Below are 20,947 nucleotides of genomic sequence, written 5' to 3' on the forward strand. Positions count from 1 at the left end.
CATAAGGCTAAGGCCTGTCACTCACGATGAGTTTTATCGCATGCGTTGATCGATCAGTTCATCACTGATAGAAGGGGAGTCATCCGGTACATCGCTAAGTGAATATGCGATAGAACTCATCGTGAGTGGGTATTTTTTTTTTTTTTTTTTTTTTTTTTTTTTTTTAAAGAGGGTTTTATGTAGCTGCTAGCATATGAATTATTCCCATAACTACCATGTCAATGTGTCATACTCCTTCATACTTGTGACACCCATTACCTAGGCACCATTTCCTGTAAAATCCTAATTGCATACTCTCAACACTTATGGCCTACCATTACTGTATTTCCTGCCTTGGTGATGTAGTGGTCCAGCTCGCCTGGTAATCAGGAGGGCATGGGTTCAATCCTAGTTGAGGTATGAAATTTGATCCTCAACATTGTTTGCGAATTTGACCACAAGAGGGACCGATACATTGTATTGTAATAATACAACTAGGTAGTGCTTGCTGGAACTTGGCCTAGCGCTCAGATTTCAACTGACCCGAGTTTTTTTTTCCTTCGAATTACCGAGAGTTCGAATGCAGTAGGCTACTACTGAGGTAAAGAGACTCGTTAGTCTTAGTCCTAAACGATCAGTATAAATAAGCACTACATATTATTCATGTTAGTACCTATTGATTTATCACTCCTTAACTTCGTGTAGGTCTAAAAGTTCATAGTACTTAACAATTGATAATAACACACTTGTAGACGTATTGTTATCTATTTGATGTTCAGAACATCAAAAGCAATTTAAAGTTTCTTTTTTCTCAACAATTTAGAACTCAATTTTTCTCCTTTACCGTACGTCAGACTCCGAAAAATTGGAATCGAGGGGCCCGGCCACCCCCCTCTCTCACTTCGAGCTTCATTTTTCTCCTGTACTGTAGGCCAGACTTCGAATATTTGCAGCATCCTGACTGTTGACTTTTACTGCCAATGCGGTCGCGCCAGAGAGGAAAAATTCAAGGGAACCGCTTTTTTTTTCACGATAATAGGAAAGGAAAATACGCCTATTGTGTTGAAAATGACTTTTTTAGGCACTCTGTATATTTCATGTTTGACATAATTATGTAGAATGAGCCCGGCACAGTTTCTCTTATCTTTAATCAAATATAGGTACTAGTCATCGCTGTATTTTAGGAATGTGCCCATTGCACAACTACGATTGGGACGCTACTGTTTTGTCTCTTGATTCCTCATTTTGTTACATCCTGGGAATAGATTTGCTTCATTTCAATATTAATTGTAATCGATCTTTTTTTCATTCTTATTCTTTAGGAGAGGTTTGATAAGGGGAACTGTAACAACGGAGGTCTTTTGTCCCCAAATTGAAGGAGAAAGACAGGATAGGCGATAGGAGAAAGCCAGTCGTTCCGAGAACGATTTTTTTTTTTTTAAGGATCAACATCGCCCTGGGCAGGAATCGAACATGTGACCTAGTAATCAATCGTGCTTTTTCTGAGGAGAGTAAATATCCTTTGAAATTTCCAATGTTAATCGTCATCATATGCAAGATTTATTAGGACAAGGTAGCAATGGCATCAAAAGAAGATAATCCAATGACGTGCTCGTTGTTCTTATCTATTGCACAATATGTATCTGCTCACGTATTTTTCTCGCTCGAGAGAAATAATAGCAAGTGATCTCATTCTAAGAGTTGATAAATGAGAATCTGCTTAGATTAAGTCGGTACTTACTGTAATTCTGTAAACAATAGTGAAGTATTTATTGACCCAATTAACGATTTACAGATAAGACTTTCCGCTTCTAGGTAGGGCTTTGACGAAGAGGGCATTTCCTCCCTTCTGATGTATTCCAAGTCATAAAACGTCTATCTTGTCTTATTATATCTTGTAACAACAACATTGTTGAAATCTCAACTTATTGTTTTGAAAAACAATAATAGATACCTACTTAGTAAGTATGTGAGAATAATAAAAGTAGAGCTATAGAGCACATTCATTGTGTTGACAATGAAAAAATCAAGTACACCATCAGCCATCAGTGGTTACATTAGTGTATCACATGAGAGACCCTTAACCTTCACAACTTATGATGGTCTTTGTAATTGTCTCCAATGAGCCCCCTTTTGTAACCTCCTAGAGAAGCCTCCAATCAAACGTGATGTGACGTAAGAAATAAACAGTAATTATTGACATATCTGCGTTCGTAATAAACGAGCATTAGCTATTGCGAAGGCTGCGGTTTCATTGGATGCATAGTGCATAGTCTAGTCTTGAGACTGGGCTGCAGTTCCATGTAATCCGATTTTATTTTTCTACTTGGGCGAGAACATGCCGCGCCGTATCCATTGATGGGCCTTTACCATAAAATAGCGTTTTAAATGAGGTTTTCTGTAGGGCTTGTAGGCAATCCTAGGTTTTGTTCCATCGCCACACACTATGAGGTAGACCTGACAGGTACACCTGGTCAGGTCCGCTTGAATAGGTCTACCTGATACCTGATAGTGAGTAGCACACACAAGTAATGTAACCATTGGTGAGTGGCCCGCCTAAACAACATACCTACCTAGATAGAGATAAATGCGTCCGTCACTCTATGACGCTAGGTTGTGACTAGAAATACGCATCCAAAGGAACCGTAGCCTAATCGCTGTACATGCGAAAATCGTGTTGTGAAGCACAAATAAGACGGATAGGTTTGTGCTATGTGATTATAAGTGTTCCCACATGTAACGTATAATCATTATGAGGGCCTGAATAAAGACCTATGTAAGTACTGCTTAGAAAAAAAAAAAAAAAAAAAAAAAAAAAAAAAAAACGCTCTTGTTTTTTTTTTTTTTTTTTTAACGGATAGGTCACGCGATGTTGGCTTTGTAATTTCCTTACTACATAATGCTATGTAACTTTTCAGTTCTTGAGTGTATCATATGTATTATCATTGGTATACCTATGTATTTCGTCAAATGAAGAGTCTGCTGACCGCAAATCTCGTGTCATTTGTCAGCACCCTGGCGGCTAGATGAGGGACGGGCCCAGCTTGTTTAGGTTTGCTAGAGGAAACTGCTAAGGTCCTCTCGTCCCGAAATTGAAGAAAGGAAGATATGATAGAAAAAATCCAGTCGTTTCGAGAATGAACCTTATCTGTTTAGATTAAAATCAGCCCCTGTCGGAAATAAAACCCGCGATCTAGCGATTTGCAAGGTAGACGCGCTACACTCCACGCTAACTATGCCGCCTAGTGTTCATCTAGGAAAAGCTTGAAAATATTGAGTTATCCACCTTATTCTTAATTGTATCTTCTTTTTTTTTCTGTTTCACAGTTCTTCACGCTGGTGCTACTCATTATTTCTCTCTCTGATACAATCTATGGACTTTTCATTGGGGAAGGTTACGCTGTAACCTACACGAGTCCTGCAATCAAGTTTGTTACCTTTGTAAGTAGAACTGTCTGGCCAGAAGGAATCCTTATATGCATAATAGTTATGTATTACCTTTGTAAGTAGTTCGCTTCACTCTCACGGGAAATTGTCTGGCTGGGGACGTTAAACAAGGAGTTGACCAGCTTAGTCTGGCTGGGGGACTTTAAACAGGGAGTATACCAGCCTGAATTCCCCTTGCTAAAGAAAAAGCAAAGGTTGTGTGCGAAGGGCATCCACTCGTAAAATTTGTAGCCAAAACCAAATGTTAGCCCAAAGCAATCACCCTAGTTAGGGCTGATTGAGAGGCTGACGAAAAATGCCGACCCCGTCTGTACACGGGAAAAGGCGAAGAAAAAGATCCGGTTCTAATGTGAATCTCCTGTTGTTTATTTTCAGTTGCTCCTAGGTGCCTTAATCCTGCTCAATAGAACGCGCGGTCTAAGAACGTCAGGATGTATTTTCCTCTTCGTATCACTCCTGGCGTTATGCGGGGCTCCTCAGTACAGGACAGAACTGACCGCTTCACTCACACGGGTAAGTAAACTTATTTTACCCTCTAATGGTGGGTCCAGACTTGTGCAATGCAATGAAATTCGTTAGTTTGGACGTGTTTGAGAAAGTTGCAGCAAAGTTTTTTGAACATTGCAGCAAACGTTTGTGGGTATCCGAGAGGTTGGCGGTTTTCTGGCGAATGTCTTTGATGTGCGTTGCACTAGTTTGGACGTGTTTGCAAAGCATCGTGCAATGTAATGCACATGATGTACCTACTATAGGCCATTACTAGTTGAGTATCGGTACAAAAATTCTCGGATACATGAAAAACGTTCGCATTCGTCAGATTTGATTTTACGTGCAACGTGCAATGCAAATGCTTTGCACGTTGCTTTGCACGTTGCATTGCACAAGTCTGGACCCAGCATTAGATGTAGGGGCAACTGCCCCAAAAGTTCAAGCCCAAGATGCTTCATCTTGGGTTCAAGCCCAAGATGCTTCATCTACGAGACTTGCTAGACTTTGGAGAATTGTGAGTCCTGTTCAAAAAGGATTACACCAAGAGTATCAGATCGATCAAAGAGGAATTCAAATTCCAAGGAACGACATTGAAATTTCACTAATCCTCTATTTCTTTTTAAACGAGTCTAAAAATTCCCAATTCAAAGGAGAAACTCCTAACAGGTGACTTTTTTTTCGATAAAAGTGGATGATCTATTTAATTCTTTTGTAAAAGGCACAAAAAAACTAGAAAGCCTTACTGTAATTATTGACACTGACACACTGCCTTTGTGCAAAAAATTACCCAATACACGGGATTAATTCAAACAAAGAGCTGACTGAAGATTTATTGATTCTACGGCCTGTAAAGCTATTGATTAGGTGTTCTTTTGAGTTGGAATAAATTTCAGAGGAGGGTGTGATAGAGAATGTGTGAAAAAGAGCTATAAATTGTTTAATTCAATAGCACCAAATGAATTTTCGATATTTTTATCGCATCAGTTGAACTTATCTGACCAAAAAGTCCCATTGTGCCTGTTTAAAAAGTCCTCATTTATTTACATCACTTGAGTTGAAGAAAAAGGCTGGTATTACTGAATTTCCCTCAAGGTGAAGAAGCATAGGAAAACTAGTCCTTAAGGGAAATAAAGACTAATCCAGGATATAGTTACCTTCCTTGAAGGCAAAACGTAGCAGGTGTCCTTTTTCAATCATCCACCAAGGGTGGAGACATTATTCGATTAGTTATAATTTAATGATTTTAAATGTCTTATTCGAGTTCATTTTCCATCGAGCATCCCAATATTTAATCAATGATTTAAATTTGAGATTTTTTATTCTTATCCAATGTTCCAGGGCTTCACAATAGACTACAGTTTCGTCAGCTACATGGTTTACTACCCGTGTGTCATCAGCTTACTCATTCTGAACTTCTTTGCCGATGCTGCCCCCACGTTCTCCGAGTATCCTGTTACAGAGGTAATAGCAAATTTAGTTTGTTGAAATAAAGATTTTTTTCCCAAGAGATTTGATAGAGAGAATTGTAGCAGTGGACGTCTTATCGTCCTGAAGCAGAAGAGAAGGGGGATGAGAACGAACCTTATTTAAGAGATTTGATAGAGAGAATTGTAGCAGTGGACGTCTTATCGTCCTGAAGCAGAAGAGAAGGGGGATGAGAACGAACCTTATTTGTTTAGGATAAAGTTCGCCCCAGGCGGGAATCGAACCCGTAACCTTCAAGGCAGGCGCGCTACCCTACTACCCTCCAAGCTACATATCTAGACTGGTAAAGGAATTTAGATGTGTTAAGGGTATACTTAACACATCTAACTCGTAATTTTAAGAAACTGTTTTACTTACGAATATTTGGAAGGAAACAATCTGTTATTTCAAATCATTTCTCAGAATCCATCCCCCGAATATCGAGCCTCATTTCCGTCCAAATTGATTTTCGCCTGGTTCGATCGTATGGCGTGGCTGGGCTACAGGAAGCCTCTGGAGAACAAGGACCTGTGGAATCTCAACCATGAGGATACGTCCAAGGAAATTGTGCCCTTGTTTGATAAACATTGGAACGAGTCATTGCGCAAGGCAGCGAGGTAAGTTGAGACTTTAGTATTAAATAAATTGATTTATTTTTCAAGAGCTTTGATAGAGGGAACTGTAACTGCTAAGGTCTTATCGCCCCGAATTTGAAAAGAGAAGGAAGACAGGCCTGGAGAAAGCCAGCCGTTCCGAGAACGACCAGTATCAGTTCAGGATAAAATAACCCGCCCCAGGCGGGAATCAAAGTTCCCTTCATTTTTCGGATCGTTCTAAAATGTTATTAATCAATTCCCGTTTTTTCGTTCGAATAGAAGTTGAACAACCAGTACACTTTGTGCTGTACCAATAAGTAGGTTTAACATTTGCTCTCTTCTTGTTGTTCAGATCCCAGCAGACCACTCCCGGGACGCAGGCCGCCTATTTGAAGAATTCCTCCAACATTGACATTGCCGCCAACGGGAGCACAAGGCCGCCACAAGACACATCCAAGAAGCCGCCCGCCCAGGCGTCTATTGTCGGGGCGCTGTGCAAAACATTCGGACCCACGTTCCTGTTTGGATCCTCCCTCAAGTTGATTCAGGATTTGCTCACGTTTGTCAGTCCGCAAATATTGAGGTATGTTTTCGCATTTACAAATTGAGGACGTCCGTAAATATAGGAATTTTTAGAAGTCTTAAGGCTGCAAATATTGAGGTTTTTTCGCATATCATTGAGGTAGTCCGCAGATATTAAGGTGTTTTCGCATATTATTGAGGTAGTCTGAAGATATTGAGGTATGTTTTTCGCATATTATTGAAGTAGTCCAAAAATATTGAGGTATTTTCGCATATTATTGGGGAAGTCCGTATTTATTTAAGTAGGTAGTCCGCAGGTATTGAGCTATGTTTCGCATTTATTGAGCTTACTTAGTGTGATTTTAGACGTCTAATTGAAGGGTTGTGTCAATAGTTTTAAATTTAATGTGAGGACTGTTAATACTCCTACTGACATTGAATTCTCCAATTTGCCAACGACCAATTTTCACTCCACCCAGGCAGATTTTAATTTAAGTCATTCATTACAGTTGGTTGATAGAGTTTGTGAACGAACCCAATGCTCCACTATGGAAAGGCTACTTCTATGCTATCCTCTTACTCGTGACGTCCGTGGTTCAAACCCTGCTCCTGTCAACTTATTTCGATCGCATGTTCCGTGTAGGGATGCGAATGCGGAGTGCTCTCATCTCTACCATTTACAGAAAAGTAAGTTTTTTTCCCAAGAGGTTTGATAGTTTGAACTATAACTGCTAGGGTCTTATCGTCCCGAAATCGAAGAGAGAAGCAAGACAGGATAGGAGAAAGCCAGCCGTTCCGAGAACGAACATTATCCGTTCATGATAAAATCCGGCCCGGGCGGGAATCAAACCCGCGGTCTAGCGCTTACAAGGCAGAAGCACTACCAACCAAGCTAACTGGTTCTCTTTTGATAAATCTCACGACATGCCACTGATTAATTTAATTTTATTTTTATTTCAGTGTGGTGTAATTTTTTCATTCGCTCTTCATTTCAGGCGCTTACGATTTCCAACAACGCTCGTAAGGAGACCACAGTAGGAGAAATTGTCAACCTAATGTCTGTAGATGCCCAGAGAATGGACATCACACCTTACTTGAACATGTTGTGGTCTGCGCCTCTGCAAATAGGACTGGCTCTCTATTTCCTCTGGGGAATTCTGGGTAAGGCCTTTGTTGCGCGTTTCATCTTTTTTTTTAGGGCTTGTTTTAAATGGCAGGGTTCTTTCTCACTGACGGGAGCTCTTCCACCCAACCACTGAAGACGCTATCAAGCTGTGTCCACAAATAGTCGACGCCGTCAATCGACCTCAAAACCGTACACTGCTTGGACAACATAGATTCACCTTGTCGATCGACGGCCGATACACAATCCTTTATCGAATCTTCTTTACCACTACGTTCAATTCAATTAAATTATTTTTATTATTTAATAAAGTAACAGATATACCTAGGTGTGGAATAGTCCTAATTACTAGACTCCACACACAGGAATTTCGTCAGAAAAAACCCCCATTTCAATGTAATGTATACCTACAAATTTTATAAAATTACCGAAGCAATTTTATTTCTTATTGGAAATGGTTCTTTATTTCAGGTCCCAGTGTCCTGGCAGGTTTGGCTGTGATGGTCATCCTAATCCCAGTCAATGGCTATGTTGCTACGAGAATACGAAACTTGCAGATCAAACAGATGAAGAGTAAAGACGCTAGAGTGAAGCTAATGAATGAGGTTCTATCGGGAATTAAGGTGAGACTATAGTCTTCTTTTTCTTCGCCTTTTCCCGTGTACAGACGGGGTTTTCGTCAGCCTCTCAACCAGCCCTAACTAGGGTGATTGCTTTGGGCTGACATTTGGTTTTGGCTTCAAATTTTACGAGTGGATTATGCCCTTCGCACTCAACTTTTGCTGTTTCTTTAGCAAGGGAAATTTAGGCTGGTATACTCCCTGTTAAACGTCCCCCAGCCAGACAGAAGGTGGGGCTATAGTGCACTAGCAGATTCCCCGGCTTCACGGAAAATTAATCATAATAACTCGAGATCGGATTAGATTTTGGCAATATATCATATATCCCATCCCTGTTATGTTTTATCCTACAGGTGCTGAAGTTGTACGCTTGGGAGCTGAGTTTCCAGGAGCAGATCTTGAAAATAAGATCTAAAGAGATCAAAGTTCTCAAAGAGGCCGCCTATCTGAATGCTGCTACGTCCTTCATTTGGTCCTGCGCGCCGTTTTTGGTAAGTTTGACCTCAGGATAAAATCAGCCCCGGGCCGAAATCGAACCCGCGACCTAGCGCTTACAACCTGCCTCGGTAGTGTAGTGGTCAAGACGTTCGCCTGGTAAACAGGAGGGCATGGGTTCAATCCCAGCCGAGGTATGGAATTTTATCCTCAATATAATTTGAGAATTTGACCACAATAATAGTAGGAGCCCACTGCTGAAGTAAAGGGACTTTTCAGGTATTTGTTAGATTTATATTAGACATCCTATGTATGAACATTGTTTCTTACCGTTTATATTATTTTGGATACTTGTATCTAAAATAATGTACAAGTATCCAAAATAATATAAACGGTAAGAAATAAGGGACTTTTCAGTCCTATGCGAGCAGTATAAATGAACACTATTATTACAAGGTAGACGTACTACCCTCCAAGGCTAAAACTAACTTTTAAGAATAAAAACCACTTGAATTGAGTTTTACAAATTTAGTATAGGTATTTTATCGATACGCGTATTTCGGGTGTTTGTTACCCCATTCTCAAGATAATATTTATTAAATCATCTTTGTATAAAATTTGTATTTGTAAAGCTTAAAGTCAAGTGGTTTTTATTCTTGATAGTTATTTAAAGTTTTACCAAGTGTAATTTTGGTCTTATTATAAAACTAACTTTGTTTCTGCCCTTGCTCACCAGGTGTCGCTGGTGTCGTTCGCTGTGTATCTTCTCTCAGACGATTCCCATGTGTTGGATGCCCAGATTGCGTTCGTCTCTCTCTCCCTATTCAACATACTACGCTTTCCTCTCTCCATGTTGCCCATGCTTATATCTCAACTAGTCCAGGTAAGATTTTTTTAAAGAGGTTTGATAGAGGGAACTGTAACTGCTAAGGTCTTCTCGTCCCGAAATTGAAGAGAGAAGGAAGACAGGATAGGAGAAAGTCGGACGTTCCCAGAACGAACATTATCCGTTCAGGATAAAACCCGCCCCGGGCGGGAGTCGAACCCGCGGCCTAGCCCTTTCAAGGCAGACCCGCTACCAACCAAGCTAACTAGGCTGGTCCAGGGCCATTCCCACTTGTAAGTTTCATCCGATTTTTTTCCCCTAATGCCCTGTAGGCAATGTAATTTAAATGAGAATGTTCCCACTACACACGACACGATTTTTTTTTGAACTACCTATAAAAAACGGACCGAAGCAGGCAAGATTTTCTGTAAATCTTGCTGCGATTTGATTTGATCTCTTGATATGACTTTGATTTCAGGCCAGTGTTTCGGTGAAGAGAATCAACAGTTTCATGAATCAAGAAGATTTGGATAGGGTCAACACGAGAACACCAGAAAGTAACCCGTTGAAATATTTGCAATCGAAAAACGAGTACAAAGTTTTGCCGATGGTGGGATTCGAACCCGGGACCTTCTGCATGGCAAGCAAGCGCGATAAGCAATTTCTATCCGATAAGTTCTACTGATCTGATGGAAATGAATTTTCGAAATTTTTATCGCATCAGTTGAACTTATCTGACCAAAAAGTCCCATTGTGCCTGTTAGTCCTCATTTATTTACATCACTTGAGTTGAAGAAAAAGGCTGGATTTCTGAATTTCCCTCAAGGTGAAGAAGCATAGGAAAACTAGTCCTTAAGGGAAATAAAGACTAATCCGGGATATAGTTACCTTCCTTGAAGGCAAAAATTAGCAGGTGTCCTTTTTCAATCATCCACCAAGGGTGAAGACATTATTCGAGCAGTTATAATTTAATGATTTTAAATGTCTTATTCGAGAAACATTGTTACACTCTGTATACATATCCTTCAGCAAATAGCATAAAGCTATTGTACCCTGCAAGTTTGCGATTAGAGGGAACGCTGACAATATGAGGACCGTAGGGAATTTCGAATACAAATTAATGAATACCTCATGGGTGTTTCACCATCGTTTTTATTTTGTAGAAATTAAACATCTGCTACATTAAACTCATGTGGTCTGTATCGTAGCATGCCCATCCCGTAGTATGCCTCTCATCAGATGGGCGAGAAGAGACACAATACTTCCCATTTAGGTGCCCGGTCAACACGAGAACACCTGAAAGTAACCCGTTGAAATATTTGCAATCGAAAAACGAGTACAAAGTTTTGTCAATGGTGGGATTCGAACCCGGGACCTTCTGCATGGCAAGCAAGTGCGATAAGCAATTTCTATCCGATAAGTTCTACTGATTTGATGGAAATGAATTTTCGATATTTTTATCGCATCAGTTGAACTTATCTGACCAAAAAGTCCCATTGTGCCTGTTTAAAAAGTCCTCATTTATTTACATCACTTGAGTTGAAGAAAAAGGCTGGTATTACTGAATTTCCCTCAAGGTGAAGAAGCATAGGAAAACTAGTCCTTAAGGGAAATAAAGACTAATCCAGGATATAGTTACCTTCCTTGAAGGCAAAACGTAGCAGGTGTCCTTTTTCAATCATCCACCAAGGGTGGAGACATTATTCGATTAGTTATAATTTAATGATTTTAAATGTCTTATTCGAGTTCATTTTCCATCGAGCATCCCAATATTTAATCAATGATTTAAATTTGAGATTTTTTATTCTTATCCAATGTTCCAGGGCTTCACAATAGACTACAGTTTCGTCAGCTACATGGTTTACTACCCGTGTGTCATCAGCTTTTATAATTTAATGATTTTAAATGTCTTATTCGAGCTCATTTTCCATCGAGCATCCCAATATTTTATCAATGATTTAAAATTGAGATTTTTTTATTCTTATCCAATGTTCCAGGGCTTCACAATAGACTACAGTTTCGTCAGCTACATGGTTTACTACCCGTGTGTCATCAGCTTACTCATTCTGAACTTCTTTGCCGATGCTGCCCCCACGTTCTCCGAGTATCCTGTTACAGAGGTAATAGCAAATTTAGTTTGTTGAAATAAAGATTTTTTTCCCAAGAGATTTGAGATTTGGATCCCAATGCTGTAACTCATGACCCGGACGAGAGTAAGTTTGGCAACGTCTAACCTTAACTGAATCTTCTGACTATATTCAGGTTCAAAATGGTTCCTTTAACTCCACAGACTGCACTCCCTCAGTCTAAACAAGGTCTTATGTATTTGTGCTTTTCACTAGGTCGCCTCGTCAAACAAGGACGCTAAAAGGTCGGCCAAATAACCGCAATAGGTATGCAATTACATACTGTATATCGTCGTTTTAAAAACATGTAGAATGACCACAGTCAGGATCTGTCCCTTAATTTTGTTTCCTCTAAGAAAAAAGTCAATTTTTTAGCTGCGAGAATGGTTCAATTGCTCGTCATGTAACCTGTTCAAAGCAGCTGTAAACAAAGTTCGGTTGTTATGATTATAGCCAACTTCCGAGATGGAGAAGGCACCTGAAGAAGAAGAAGAAGAAGAAGAAGAAGAAGAAGAAGCATTTGAAACCAACCAATTTTGTTTCCTCTTGTTTTCCCAGAGGATCCCCTGGTCATCGAGAACGGTACGTTTACGGATTTGGATCCCAATGCTGTAACTCATGACCCGGACGAGAGTAAGTTTGGCAACGTCTAACCTTAACTGAATCTCCTGACTATATTCAGGTTCAAAATGGTTCCTTTAACTCCACAGACTGCACTCCCTCAGTCTAAACAAGGTCTTATGTATTTGTGCTTTTCCTGGAAACGATTCATATGTATTAGGAACAGATATTTAAAAGATAAAAAGGATATTGAAGATTTTGCTGAATATACTCGTAGAAGATTTTCGTACATGAAGATTTTCGTAAGAAAGAGATTAGAATCAAGGAAATCGGCTTTTCCCTGCTTCCTCACCTTCAAACATTCAATTCGTGACCTTAACAAGTTCCTCTTTTACACGTCTATAATGAACAGAGTTTTATTTTGTTATTTAAAAACGTGCTTGGATTATAAAATGCATACCATTTTTTTTTTCTTTTTTTTCTGGGCAAAAATGATTTTTAAAACAAACATTTATCTATATAAAAAGACTTTGGATTATCGGATTTATAGCTTCTTAAGTTTTAACAACTCTTTTTTTCTCTCCTTTTCTTCAACCCCATTTAAGTGTTTGGAGTTTTCCTTTATTTTGGAAATTCTCTCACGCATTCAAATTAGATTTAAGGAGGTTGCAGCAGTTTAACGTTTAACCTTTTTTTCTTTAAAGATGTCTTTGCTTTCGCCTGCAGCAAGCAGCATCTGTTGGATGGGGTTCATCGCATCCCATAGCCTAGGGCAAGGAAAAGGCTTGCGATCGGAAACGACTTAAGAGTCTGTTCACATTAAAGATTCTTCTTTTTATTTCTTTTCGGATGCAATGTGAACAGCTTCATCACAGATAGGTATGTGTCCGGAAAAACACCAGAATGGACTTAGAAGTGGTAAATATTAACCACAACAATCAGTATGAAAGTGGCATAATTTTTTCGTAGTATTAGGTAAAACTTTGGTTATAAATATTTATTTCCTATATACAATTTTATTACGTATATTTAGTATACTTATCTTGAAATGTCTTGTATAGTAGGTATCTTGTTTTATTTTGTATTCTATTGTGCCAATAAATGAATAAAACATGGAATGTTAGTTTTATCTTGAACAAGTCACCTGCTTTATCTCCCTTAGATTGTCACATGTACGAGTATTTGTTCCTGGAGCAAAGTCCATAAGTGCAAGTTACGAGCCGGTCCGTAGCCCTTGTGTCGGATGAGATTAATATTGAAAATAAATATTGTTATAGCAGAAACCCCATGGACAAAACTTATTACATAAGTGGGGTATACTTTTAGAGTTTTTCCCTTGAACAAACATGGAGCTAAATGAAAAACTTGTTATCTTATTTATTATACACAAACAAGCCAAGGTACGAAACCTTCTCGAGAAAATTGACCTCTTTCTTTCTGAAACCTTTCAAATATTTTCCAGCCTCCGGGCGAAATGTGTAAATATAATACTATCATTTAAAATGTATTGAAGTAGCCGAGACTTGGCCGAACTGGTGCTAGGGTAACATTGAGCTTCCCCTGTTTAGACTTGACTTGTAAAATGTTATCCAAAGTTTATAAATAAATAAAAATCGAGGAGGGACGAAAGTCAACATGCAGGTGCCCTCCTTTCAATGGTCTATCATCAGGGAAATGAAGGACTATACCTGAAAGACGGTCAGTTTTCAAGTTCTGCCTTTCCCGAAATTTCCGTCACAAGCCCTAGGTCGCGGGTTCGATATCTGCCCTGGACGGATTTCATCCTAAACAGGATAAGGTTCGTTCTGGGAACGGCTGACTTTCTCCTATCCTGTTTTCCTTCTCTCTTCGCTTTCGGGACGATAAGACCTTGGCAGGTAAGGTGTGTCCAAACATAGTTGACGCCGTCGATCGACGTGTGGACTGACACCGTCCACACTGCCTCGACAGCATAAATTTACATCGTCGACTGTGTGTGGACTTGGACACAGCTTAACAGTTCCTTCTAATGAAACCTGTGGAAAGAGAGAAGCATTCTAAGATCTAATGATTCTAAGGTCAATCAGGCTCGAATGGAGGAGTTGCAATTGGGAAAATATTATTATTTTTTTTTTTATCATATATTTATTTCAAGATGTTATTTTTACAACTAAGGTTAATTAACATCTATTAAATTAAGGGAAAATATTATTAATAAAAGGTCAATTCCTACGTAAAAAGTTGTGAAAAATCCAAATCTGAGGTGAAAACTCCGAAAAAGTAACTGTAAAAGGTCGAAAATTCAATTTTTAATTGCCGTTCTAATGAAAAAATCCAAAGAGTTGTGACGTCAGATTTCAGGTCAAAATGCGCAGGAACGCTTGCGCACAAACAAACGAAGTGGGAGTCATGAATTATGACGTCATCGCCTACGGGAGCGTATGCCGTGACGTCAAACTTCACGACTCGTTTCTTTTCTGAAAATTTATTTTCTTATATCACATTTTATAAATTCATTTCTAAATGTTTCTAATTTTCTTATAACATATTTATTTCTCTTATGTTATTTTCAAACGTTTCTTATCTTCTTATAACTTATTTGTCTTATGTTATTTTCCACTGTTTCTCATTTTCTTTCTCCAATGAATAGTGATCTGGATGCTAGTCTGCGTTGTGGTGGCTAAAGGTACCATCCGAGCTGCCAGACGGCTTCATCTGATGGTTCTCACCAACATTCTTCACTCTTGCATGAGCTTTTTCGACACGACTCCGCTCGGCAGAATACTGTCTCGCTGCGGGAAGGATGTTGACACAGTTGATAATATCTTACCTAACCTCTTGCTAACTGGGGTTTACAGTTCCTTCACGGTTTGTAAATTGCTCATATTCCTGAAAATTGTCCATTTAACTGTCTGTGTTAATGGTAGTAATGGCTTACACCAATATTTGGAGGTCTTCCACCAATATCTGTTCATTTAAATTTTCTCCTTCTTTCTTTCTCTCCATTTCCTATGGAATCCATTTTCTGTACATTTTGTTGCTATATCTAGGTCGAATTTTTATGCTATTTTGTCGAGTACGCTTTTTGTGTTTGGCACTGATAGCAAGCTTTACTACTAACATTTATATGTATAAGCTTTGGCATATGGGCCCATACTTAGACAGGGAATGACCCTCTGAGTACACATGACATGAGGTACAATGTGCACCTAGAGTAAGAACTTTCACTTCTACAGTAAAAACCCTGAGAAAGTTTTGAAAGTTGTGTTTAATAAATAATGGAGCACTTGCAAATGTGTAAAAATTATTAATAAATGGTTGATTCCTACGTAAAAAGTAGTGAAAAATCCAAATCTGAGGTCAAAACTCGGAAAAGGTAACTTTATAAGGTCGAAAATTCAATTTTTAATTGCCGTTCTAATGAAAAAGTTCAAAGAGTTGTGACGTCAGATTTCACGTCAAAGGTTCTATGTTGCCAGTCGGTCCCCCTTGACCCTTTTCCCCGTAAATCCTTTCTTGACCTCAAGGTATGTTTCGGTGGCGTAGTGGTCAAGACGCTCGCCTGGTAAACAGGAGAGCCCGGGTTCAATCCCAGCCGAGGCTTGGAATTTTATCCTCATTTATTTGAAGATTTGACCATTGCGGGTTCAATTTCCGCATTTCCCGCCCAAGGCTCTTTATTCCAAACACCTAAACAGACGATTTTCGTTCTCGAAACGGCTTTCTTTGTCCTACCTTCTCTTCGCTTTCAGGATAATGAAACCTCCCTTGTTACAATTCCACTTATCAAACCTGTTTTCTTTTAATGCAGTTTGTTAAATACATTATTTCATTGTTTCTCTCTGTTGCTGCTCGTTTCAGACTCGTGTTCTGGTAACTCACGGTATCACCTATCTGCCGGAAGTAGACCAGATCATCGTGCTGAAGAATGGCCAAGTATCAGAGAGTGGCAACTATCAGGAGCTACTGGCTAAGAAGGGAGACTTTGCCGAGTTCCTTATCTCTCATATTCAGGAGGAGAGAGCAGAGGACGAAGAAGGTACAAGGGATTTCATTTTCTTGCAATTCTTAAGGTGTGTCCAAACCATCCGCTGATCGAAGAGGTGAATCTATGTTAGCGAGGCAGTGTGAACGGTTCAGTCGACTATGTGTGGACACACCTTTATGTCCGGTTGGGGGGAAGAAATCACTAAGTGAGAATCCTGCCACTAAAGCCTTAAAAAAAGTCTTCAGTCAAGTAGATACTTGCCAGTCTAGTTAATTAGGTTGGTAGCTCGTCTGCCTTGTAAGCGCCCGGGAGCGGATTTCATCCTGAACGGATGTTCGTTCTCAGAATGACTGGCTTTCTGCTATCCTGTCTTCCTTATCTCTCCGCTTTTGGGATTATACGACCTCGGCAGTTACAGTTCCCTTTATCTATCAAACGTCTGGAAAAAAAGTAAATGATTATGATTTGATTGTTTTTGTCTCTATTCCTCAGTGAGCAAGGTGACCCAGGATCTCCTAGAGTTGGACCCTCAGCTAGGCGAGACCCTACAACGGCAAAGGTCACAGAGTGCCTCCCAGAGGTCGCACCATAGTGAAACCGGTTCCATTCGGTCCAGAACCAGATCGGGAAGTGATGTGAAGCCCAAGGATGTGACAGATCCCAAGATCATCATGGACGGCAAGCTTACAGATACGGAGAAAGCTGAAACGGGAAGCGTAAGTTCAGTTTTTAAGTTTTCCTTTTTCAAGCTATTTTTAAATGTTCAAGCACACTCCATTTGTCAAGGGTCTCTGAACTTGCCCTTGGGATCAATTTAATTTTAAGAAAGCATTTACTGAAACGGGATTGCCGTTATTAGTAGATAAGTACCTAGGTCAAAGCGTTTGCCTTGTTAGCACTATACCGCGGCTTTGATTCCCGCCCGGAGCGGATTCTACCCTGGACGGATAATGTTCGTTCTCGGAACGGCTGGCTTTCTCCTATCTTGGCTTCCTTCTTTCTTCGATTTCGGGACGACAAGACCTTAGCAGTTACAGTTCTATCAAACCTCAAAAAAAAAAAAAAAAAAAAAAAAATCCCTTTTACCAAATAACCGCAATAGGTATGCAATTACATACTGTATATCGTCGTTTTAAAAATATGTAGAATGACCACAGTTAGGATCTATCCCTTAATTTTGTTTCCTCTAAGAAAAAAGTCAATTTTTTTTTGTTTCCTCTAAGAAAAGAGTCAATTTTTTAGCTGCGAGAATGGTTCAATTGCTCGTCATGTGACCTGTTTAAAGCAGCCGTAAACAAAGTTCGGTTGTTATGATTATAGCCAACTTCCAAGTTGGAGAAGGCACCTGAAGAAGAAGAAGCATTTGAAACCAACCAATTTTGTTTCCTCTTGTTTTCCCAGAGGATCCCCTGGTCATCGAGAACGGTACGTTTACCTGGGAACGCAACACGGAAGGGGAAGGGGCCGAATCTCCCCCCACCCTACAGAACATCAACATGAGAGTGAGAGAAGGCACTCTGGTGGCCATTGTAGGAAGTGTGGGGGCTGGTAAGAGCTCCTTGGTGTCGGCCCTGTGTGGGGAAATGGACAAGATTTCCGGCCGTGTCAACACGAAGGTAAGTTAAAGGCGTTCACTGTTTTCCAAAAGTATATTATAACTAGAGCCCGGATTATATGCACGGAAAAAAGGCCAAAATAATATGCAAATATGCTCCAAAATTAGGTCAAAATATGCGAAAAGTATGCACGAAAGTTCCAAAATATGAACAATATATGCAAAGCACTCGGGTGGCCATTGTAGAAAGTGTGGGGGCCGGTAAGAGCTCTCTGGTGTCGGCCCTGTGCGGGGAAATGGACAAGATTTCGGGCCGCGTCAACACGAAGGTAAATTTGTCAGATATTTACATTGTTTACGTATAAGGCCAGCCACTTACTATCAGGGAGACCTGACAGGCGGACCTGATCAGGTGTGCCTGTCAGGTCTCCCTGAGAGTGTGTGTGCTCATCAGGTATCAGGTGTTCCTGATCAGTGAGTGGCTGGCCTAAGTTAATCGGACATTCACTCTTCTGAAAGTATAATATAATATGTAAGGCTGGAAAAAGCCCAAAAAGAGTTCGCATATCTTAAGACTTGAAATAATTTCGATTACAAATATTTTGGCGTGTTACTTAAACGGTAAGTATTGTGTCTCTTCACGCCCATTTGATGAGAGGCATACTACGGGATGTGCAATTGGGCATGCTACGACACAGACCACATGCGTCTAATGTGGCAGTTGTTTAATTGCTACGAATTAAAAATGACTGTGAAATACCCTCCTTTCTAATACCTACCTGTGTTCTTTCCCACAGGGTTCCATAGCGTTTGTACCGCAGCAGGCATGGATTCAGAATGCCACACTCCGAGATAACATTGTGTTTGGCAAAACCCATGTGCCCAGGCGCTACAACAAGGTGATCGATGCGTGTGCTCTCACGCCTGACTTTGAAATGTTGCCCGCTGGAGACAGCACTGAGATTGGAGAGAAGGTATGTTATTTATACATATTTATTTTTAGGATGTTTGATGGAGGGAACTGTAACTGCTAAGAAGGTCTTATCGTCCCGAATTCGAAGAGGAATTTTAATTGTGTTAAGCATAAATGTATGTCACAAAGATCGTTCCCCAATTATTACACCTAGATAAATTTTATGACTTGACTTGGACTCGAACCACCAACCTCCGGATCCAAAGTCCAATGCCTTACCCACTGCACCACTGAGGTCCCCCAAGAGGTCTGATAGAGGCAACTGTAACTGCCAAGGTCTTACCGTCCCAAAATCGAAGAGAGAAGGAAGACAGTATAGAAGAAAGCCATCAGCCGTTCCGAGAACGAAAACTGTCCGTACCCTGCTAAGAGAGGACTGAAAAGTATTTTTACCCCTTTATATATATATTTTTTTAAGACTTTGTTTACTCTGCCAAGTTAGGACTGAAAATTCTCTTCACCCCCTTTATAATTGATTCTATTTGATTTCCCCCCCAGGGTATAAACTTGAGCGGAGGACAGAAGCAGCGTGTTAGTTTAGCAAGAGCGGTGTACAATGATGCTGATATGTATTTCCTAGATGATCCACTCAGTGCTGTGGATTCACATGTGGGGAAGCACATCTTCGACAATGTCATTGGACCCAAGGGGATACTCAAGAACAAGGTATGTAGTATAGAATATATCTTGTTTATCCTGCCAGAATGAGACTGATATGTACGCGATATCTTCTTCTCCTTTTCCCATTTATGTGGGTTCAGTGTTTTTAGTCAGCCTTTTTTCAAGTTATGAAATAGGTAACTACAAAACTTATTACCTTTATATGATACAATGGATACACGTTCTGGTTTTGATCTTATCCGACTCGAGTCCAGTTTTTCTTCACCGTTTCTTTGTCTATCTTCCTCCCTCTTTCTCTTCTCTGCTTCCTTTCCCTCCCTCCCCCCCTTCCCGCTCACCTTCGCTTTGTTTTTCGTTTCTCTCTCTCTCCCTTCCTCTCTCTCTCTCTCTCTCTCTCTCTCTCTCTCTCTCTTTCTCCTTCCCCTGATGACAGAAGGATGATATAAGTTTCGAGTCTTAACGATTGCCCGCAGTTAGATTTCGGGAGAATTTTCACTCTCGTATTCCCTAATGACAACCAGGAAACTCCTGATGTATGTAGTAATGTAGTATGTGTAGTTGTGTGTTTAGTATTGCAGTATGTATTTGTAGTTTCCTTGTTGTGTAGTTTTTGTGGCTTACTTTAGGTTGCAGTCGGTGTCGATTGGAATACTTATAGGTTGCTTGTAAAAGAAGATGCAAGAAAGGAGACTACAGTGGTTTGGACATGTGGAGAGAAGAGAGGAGGACTACATCGGAAAGAGAGTGAAGACGAACTTGGAAGTGAGTGCATCCAGAGCCGTGGGAAGACCAAAGAAAACGTGGAGAAATCGTGTCATTGAGGATATGCGAGACAAGGGAGTGTCAGCAGAAGAGGCACAAGACCGAGCGACTTGGAAGAGACTGACTAAAAACGTCGACCCTGCTTGAGCGGGAAAAGACGGAGTAAAAGAAGAAGAAGAAGAAGCTGTTGCCCAAATTTAATCCATCAGATGACTGGTGGTTGAGCGAACTTTACTGTTAAACTTGCTTAGGAAAAAGCTCTACACTCTACAGCAGTGCTTCTCAAAGTTGTTGCTACCGCGGCACACTTTTCAAGACTCTAATCTTTCTGCGGTACCTTTTTTTTTATGAAGCAAGAATTTCTGCACAACTTTGTGTGTATCACATCGGAAAGATCGGATTGTTTGTGAAATTAGTTTAATTTAGGGAGGCCAACTGTAGTTATTCTTCTTTGTTTGAGTCACAAATGTGACAAAAAAGGCTTATTTGGCTGATTAGCCAAGATGATGTGTATGACTGTTATTGTGCTGTTTGGTCGGTAGGCGCTCTGTCTCTGACAATTTTTGTACTATTACTACTTTACTAGTCTGATTTGGACAAAGAGAGACCGCGATGATGTTACCTATTCAGATTTGTCCCTCTAGTAACTCTCAGGATTTCTGGCTATCAATTGTCCATAGTCCATGAGTCCATGACTATAATAAACCAAATATAATTGACAGTGAACAACACTGTTGTTCAGGTGTAGTCACCAGTGGCGATTCATCATTGAAAGAACAGGAGCGAGTTCTGAGTTTTAATTCGAAGAGTTGTCCCTTGGGATTTGTGCGCACACAAAAAGTCCGCTCCGAGGCTTAGGTGTAGGGGCGAACAGCCCTAAA

The 20,947-nt window shown here is 40.1% G+C and overlaps 2 protein-coding genes across 2 annotated transcripts in view; one reads left to right on the forward strand and one right to left on the reverse strand.

The window, feature by feature from the left end:
- LOC103509442 (carbonic anhydrase-related protein 10) overlaps positions 1-935 on the reverse strand; it is a 34,780-nt gene extending 33,845 nt beyond the window's left edge. The window contains exon 1 of the mRNA XM_008474061.2: positions 881-935. Within this exon, the coding sequence (XP_008472283.1) occupies positions 881-935 (55 nt within the window). The remainder of the gene's footprint in view (positions 1-880) is intronic.
- Positions 936-3,291: 2,356 nt separating this feature from the next.
- LOC103509443 (multidrug resistance-associated protein 1) overlaps positions 3,292-20,947 on the forward strand; it is a gene marked incomplete at its 5' end in the record, with an annotated part of 19,630 nt that continues 1,974 nt past the window's right edge. The window contains 15 exons of the mRNA XM_026823769.1: positions 3,292-3,420; positions 3,802-3,939; positions 5,254-5,376; positions 5,803-5,996; positions 6,328-6,558; positions 7,007-7,184; positions 7,493-7,658; positions 8,092-8,243; positions 8,594-8,731; positions 9,412-9,558; positions 9,980-10,025; positions 11,676-11,714; positions 17,557-17,771; positions 18,508-18,684; positions 19,182-19,349. Of these exons, the coding sequence (XP_026679570.1) occupies positions 3,292-3,420; positions 3,802-3,939; positions 5,254-5,376; positions 5,803-5,996; positions 6,328-6,558; positions 7,007-7,184; positions 7,493-7,658; positions 8,092-8,243; positions 8,594-8,731; positions 9,412-9,558; positions 9,980-10,025; positions 11,676-11,714; positions 17,557-17,771; positions 18,508-18,684; positions 19,182-19,349 (2,241 nt within the window). The remainder of the gene's footprint in view (positions 3,421-3,801; positions 3,940-5,253; positions 5,377-5,802; positions 5,997-6,327; positions 6,559-7,006; positions 7,185-7,492; positions 7,659-8,091; positions 8,244-8,593; positions 8,732-9,411; positions 9,559-9,979; positions 10,026-11,675; positions 11,715-17,556; positions 17,772-18,507; positions 18,685-19,181; positions 19,350-20,947) is intronic.

This window comes from Diaphorina citri, unplaced genomic scaffold (genome assembly GCF_000475195.1).
Source record: "Diaphorina citri unplaced genomic scaffold, Diaci psyllid genome assembly version 1.1 scaffold498, whole genome shotgun sequence".
Lineage (NCBI taxonomy): Eukaryota > Metazoa > Arthropoda > Insecta > Hemiptera > Psyllidae > Diaphorina > Diaphorina citri.